Source organism: Silene latifolia, chromosome 2 (assembly GCF_048544455.1).
Source record: "Silene latifolia isolate original U9 population chromosome 2, ASM4854445v1, whole genome shotgun sequence".
Classification (NCBI taxonomy): Eukaryota; Viridiplantae; Streptophyta; class Magnoliopsida; order Caryophyllales; family Caryophyllaceae; genus Silene; species Silene latifolia.
The window spans coordinates 83,718,201-83,724,051 of NC_133527.1; the positions used below are offsets into that span (position 1 = coordinate 83,718,201).

At 36.4% G+C, this 5,851-nt stretch overlaps 1 protein-coding gene across 5 annotated transcripts; it reads left to right on the plus strand.

The window, feature by feature from the left end:
- Positions 1 to 401: 401 nt before the first annotated feature.
- Positions 402 to 5,436, plus strand: LOC141642824 (putative beta-1,3-galactosyltransferase 3). 5 transcript variants are annotated; one of them, XR_012543456.1, is made up of 8 exons: positions 402 to 1,155; positions 1,454 to 1,613; positions 2,014 to 2,066; positions 2,169 to 2,289; positions 2,426 to 2,550; positions 3,497 to 3,602; positions 3,846 to 3,964; positions 5,173 to 5,436. XR_012543456.1 is itself a non-coding variant. In XM_074451768.1 (7 exons), exons 2-4 carry the CDS (start codon positions 1,599 to 1,601, stop codon positions 2,416 to 2,418), a joined length of 318 nt encoding a protein of 105 aa, XP_074307869.1. In that variant the 5' UTR covers positions 402 to 1,155; positions 1,430 to 1,598; the 3' UTR covers positions 2,419 to 2,550; positions 3,497 to 3,602; positions 3,846 to 3,964; positions 5,173 to 5,436. The 5 variants fall into 5 exon arrangements, 4 of the variants coding, with proteins under 4 accessions (XP_074307869.1, XP_074307868.1, XP_074307871.1 ...); XM_074451768.1 differs by having other exon boundaries at positions 1,430 to 1,613; positions 2,169 to 2,550; XM_074451767.1 differs by having other exon boundaries at positions 2,169 to 2,550.
- The last annotated feature ends 415 nt before the right edge of the window (positions 5,437 to 5,851 follow it).

A 5,851-nucleotide genomic window follows, 5' to 3' on the forward strand; every position in this document is an offset into this window, starting at 1 on the left:
ACAATTAATTAGTTATCTATTGGGGTTCGTTCCTTTAGGTGTGACCAAAAGGGGTCAGTTGATCACCGCCGTCTCACGACAATAACGTCAAACTATAGTCAGCCAACCGTTATCGATTTACGTTAATCAACTGACACTAGTAGAAAAAGTCCTATTGACATCGCCACAAAGACATCGGTTTTAGATGAAACGATGTAAATGTTCATAAATAACATCGATTCTTATAAAAACCGATGTAAAACGTGTAGAGTTTTATTCCCTTACATCGGTTATTTTAAAAAACGATGTACAAAAATATTTGTACCATCGGTTTTAACATAACCGATGTAAATGTCGTATCATTAACATCGGTTTTAAATAACCAATGTAAATTAAAACCATTCTCAATTAATAGACAAAAACTACCCTAGCCTCTTCTTTCCCACGACCGACGACCCTTCACTTTCTCATCCTCGCCTCTCCATTTACACTCTCATTTACAAACCCTAAACCCCAAATCAAAAAAATCGATACTCACATTCACTCCCCTTTATCTCACCACGGCACCACCCTCCTCCTCCCGCCACAACGCGGACCACCGCCACGCCACCGCCAACAACCACCAGGTCGTCCTTCCCCCTTCTCTTTCTTACTTCCTGTCATTCCTATAACGTATTTTAACAAAAGGCTTCTTTGTCTCCATTTTTAAACTAGTTCGTCCAAATTACTACCACTATAATCTTCACCATATCAATAGCATTTTTCATTATGATTCTTGGCGTATTCATCAATAATCGAATCAAGAAATTTCTAGTCTCGGAAGAAGACTACTTTGTTCCTCCAAATAATATGTCGAGTTTTAGTTTAGGAAGATCAATACAAAGGGTTGAGTTCAGTGAGTGGATAGCTCCGACTGAGTTATGGCATTCAATGTCGGATGAGGAGCTTGTGTGGCGTGCGTCAATGGCACCGGGGATTAAGGATTACCCGTATAATAGGACTCCTAAGGTGGCCTTTATGTTCTTGACAAGGAATTCGTTGCCCTTAGCACCGTTGTGAGAGTTATTCTTTAAAGGTCATCAAGGGTTTTATTCCATTTATGTACATAATTCATCAGAGTTCATCAATGAACCACTTGAATCTTCAGTCTTCTACAAACGAAGAATACCAAGCCAGGTCTGTACCAGTTGTTGCACATTGTCGTCATACGCTTCTTTTTTCTTCTTTCTTTTTGATAGAGTAAATATTTTCATTTCCGGGGTTCAACTTCATTATTTTTGGGATTAGGAATATCGAGAAATTACTGAATCAGAAAAATTATTTGTAATAATATCCGCTCAAAACTAATAAAACCTTTACTCGAATGAACCCGAGTTGGACCCAAAAAATAAAATCGTAAGGTAATTTTTAGATGTAATTTTCTGACTGCCTAGCCTTAACCATATAACAGGTCCATGTTTTGTGGCTAATGCAGCTAAGGTCCGGTGTGGCATGGTACCCAAATCGAGCATATTGCCGATAATAGGCCAGCCACGTGGACCCGGAGGAAGACGCCTCAAACGAGCATTTCTCAGCCAGAGCTGGAGAGTAAGGCAAGAAAATAAGGAGAATTGACAAGTATGGATGATCGTAAGGTATCTCCATACCCTGATCTGATCTGGTGGAGTTGTTTAGTCAAGTTTTAGTGAAGCTAATAATGTTTCTTCAACTCTTCACTAGTTAGGCCATATACCGATGTTTTACTCGACACTCAAGGATATGGGTTTGGTACCCATACGCCACACTTACCAATCCAAGTCTTCTCCTAACAATGGGGTCCTCATGTCAAAAAATTTTGTCATGGCAAGTCCGACAGTTGGATATGTGCCCTTGTTCAATTTAGCAGTCTTCAGCAGTCTTCTACTAACATTCTGATATGCCTCGAGTTTCATATTTGTAATCTTCAGCAGTCAGTCACTTGTCTCTTCTCAGAGTTGTCATTTGTCAATATATTGATAATCATTTTTGCTTGCTTGCTTGCTTGATCTTGGCCAGTGGAATCCATCTTCGCAGAAACACGAGACTTCAAAAACAAATGGCGCGATAGAGTAAGCTGAATTCTGTATTGACATTCCTTTCTCGAGGTTTATTTTGGAGAGTTGATTGTCTAATAAGGATGTTTTTTTGTTAATATTATTGTTCTAATGCAGAACATTAGACAAAACTATATCAAACCTAGAGATGGAGCTAGCTGCTGCAAGGGCTACACAGGAATCTATAATGGAAGGATCCCCTGTGTCGGAATCTCGAGGGAAAAGGAAATATTTGGTGGTAGTTGGAATTAATACTGCTTTCAGTAGCAGTGTTTCAAGTTGCATAAAAATTTGCTTGAAAATTAGACTCCCCTACAATCAAGGTACTTTGATTTTCATTTTAAGGAGGATACCGTTATTATTGTGAATTGCAGGTGGGATGATCGGAGGATTGTTGACTTGCTAAGGTTTTCGTTCACATCCACTTACGAGCCGTATGTCACTAACTTGAGTAATTGTCCTCCAACTCAGCGAGATGTCATGTTTGAGTATTTTTCAGGTATAATGTTATAAACAAAATACGACTTTTCCTATTATTTTTAACTTGTCGATATTGCAATGTCTTGTTAAGCTGCTTGCTTTCTTGCCTTTCTTACCTGCCCTTTTTTGGGTTGTTTAATCTGTAATTAAAGCTCATCGGATGCATGGCTGTCATAGGAATGTATGAGTGTATGAGCTAACTTAATAGTCTTACACTCTTACATATTATGCTTGATGCATGACTGTGCCATGCTGAGACCATGAACGTTGAATCCGCTGGTCCTCGCCGGTGCTTGCTCACTACTGCGCTTCTCCTTTTCTGGTCTCCTTTAATTATTCGAAATTCATATTATTCGGTGCAAATTTTGACAATCTTCCGGTGCTACTTTCGTATCCTTACTGTTGTAATCGGTATTATGATATGATAATTATAGCATATTTACTGTTGGATTCAGAAGCATTTAACTTAAATTGATTGGATATGCTAGTTAGGGTTATCAAATTACGAGATTTTGATTCAATTCAAATTAATTATTATGCTTATATGTTTATGTGAAGTGGAATATTGTCAATTTCTAAGTGTTAGGCAGTTTTTTTGTTGTATATGGTACTGAATATTTCTTTGAGATCCTTTGTTTATATTCACTGTTTGTTTTTAGTGCTCAAATCCTTAAATTGAGTGTTTATTCCACATAATGATCAATTTGTTTTTCATCTTCATATGTCATGTTCTTAGTTGCAGGACAAATTTCCTCCCTTTCTAGAGCCATTTTATTGTCTTTGAACATCTGACAGTAGGTTTAGTAGCATGAAAATTTGTATTACTTCCGTATAGTTCTATGGGGTTGGAAGGTGAGTGAGTGAGTGAGTGATTCATGTGTGTACTTCTGAACCAATGCTGGAGGTTGGTTTCTTAATTTATAAGTACTTAAACCGCCTCCTTGCTCTTGTTTTCTCTCTGGCAGAAATCGACAGAGTTTGCAAGTGTATGCAAGCCTTAATGCACTAAATGAAATATTACATGTCATGTCTTTCTTAGCTGCTGTCATGATTGGTTCACATCCCTCACAGGTATTTTTCAATACTCAGCCAATGGCCCTATACATTATTTATTATCGTTTTGTCTTGATAACTAACGGTGAGATAGCCCTCCAAGTCATTGTTATTCTTCCAACAACACCGGTAAGAGCTTCCAAGATGAAGATGGTCTGGTAGAATCTTTCCTGATTTCTTAATTGTACAAGGTCTCTGATACTGATCTTCTTTTGTCAATGCAAAATGTTGTTCATGTATATGTGTTCTTCTTACTTGCAGCTTAAGTGATAGGAAGCCTGTAGATAGAAGATAAAGATGAGATCGTGGTTGTGGTGGTTCCTGATTTTCAGATGTTGAAATATGTGCAGAAACTTTCTTCTCTTCTTTCAGACGATCTGGTGTGCATCTATCTTGGCTTCCTTAGTTTGGTGCCTATTTGTTTGTTTAGTTTTGAGATATTGGTCAATTATATATGTTGGTTGCTTGCAGTACTTTATCAAGCGTTTCCTGCCAATTTTTAATTGGACTCACCCTTGATATCATGTTCTGTAACTTTGTGGCTCTGACCCTGAACTTCTGTTCCTTTTTTCTTCTCATGCTCAACCATTAGAGGATTATATTAGTGAATCAAATAAGGACAAAGAGTTAGACTTGTCAACGTTGATTGCCAGCCAACCGACTTGTGTCCCCTGAAAGCTGATTTTCTCTTCATCTCCTTTTTTATTTTCCTTCCACAGCTACACTTTTACTTTGAAATTGCCTTCTTCTACTAACCTTTAACTTTTTATTACTCGTATTAATTTTTTTTAGATAGCATCACAATCTAGGAAAACAAAGAAGGTGAAGGGGTCTTGATTTTTAGCATAAGTCTTTAACATTGGCTAAATCACCATTTTTCTTACGGTGTATATAGAGCAATGAGCTTCTGAGGAACTATTGAAATGCGGGTTCATTTTATATTTCCACTTTCTTGTTCGTTATTTGATTTTCTGTTTCAATTCAGTGGTTGTTTGATTTATGATTTCCTTATCAAAATGATGTAGAGTATGGGGATGAGAGTCACATCTAGAAATGCGATTGTTTAAATGATGTGGATTTGAGGATTTAGCATTTCTGAATTCGGCGCAAAGTGTGGTGTGTCTGATATGATCCTCTATTAGTAAGCTGATGTTTTATCCTTTTATCTCTAGCGAAAAAGTTAAGCAAAGTTAATTGACATGGTTTTATATGACTTGGCGCGTGACTAGACTCTAAAGGGTATGTAATAGGAGTCTCTAACTTAGATTTATAATTTAGATTGATTATGCTCTTTAGCGAATTTTGAGTGTCAATGTCTATAATTTGGTTTAGTAGTACTCTTCATGATTTCCGGACACTGTTATCCTAGTATTGTAGTTTCTAGGCTGACTGTAATTTCATATTAGTCTTGGTTTATGTTCTTAGATGAAACTCGAGTTAGAGCTTCTTCCATAGAGTTTCATTTAATTAAGTTGTATAAGGAACTTCTGATAGCAGGAGATGTCTTGTGGAAGGATCTCACTTGGTTCCTGATCTGAATATCAACGTGATCTGAATATTTGATTCTGTCTTACTTGCCATTTTTCAGCATGCTGGGTAGCGGAAAGTGTATGGCTGACTTACTGTCAAGGCGAGGAGGGCTTGAACTTTGGCTTTTGTACGGATTAGCTCGTGCAGATATCTATTTATGTGTAAATCTAAAAATATTTTGTATCTTACTATCAATATTGTCATTATTTAGTTAGAGGTATTCTACAGATATCTATTTATGTGTAAATCTAAAAATATTTATTTTCAAAACAATGTATATTTATACATTATGGGTTTTGGAAATGTAATTTTTTTTAATTGATTGAAGCTCTCATTTGAGGCGTTTTCCCCATTAAAAACGCCTCAAATGTATTTTTTTTTTTAAATAATAAAAATATCTATTTACATCGGTTTTAGTCAATAAATGATGTAAATAAGTGATATTTACATCGGTTCTACACCAAAAACGATGTAAATTAGATGCTATTAACATCGGTTTTACTTAGAAACCGATGTAATTGAAACACAATTAACATCGGTTTTCACCTATAACCGATGTTAATTGTATACTATTTACATCGGTTCTAAAACCGATGTTAAGGTAAAAATACTAAATACGTCGCCCCCAGAAACATCGCCACAAAAGCGATGTAAATGGGGTAAAATAACCGATGTCAATGAGACTTTTTCTACTAGTGTGACGACGATCAAATAATTAAATATCTGATGATATTCCA

What these genes read in the sequence shown, in the direction of transcription:
- LOC141642824 (XM_074451768.1), top strand. An exon ending in AAAACAAATGGCGCGATAGA is followed by an intron (nt 2,067 to 2,168) that starts GTAAGCTGAATT and finishes GTTCTAATGCAG; the next exon opens with AACATTAGACAAAACTATAT.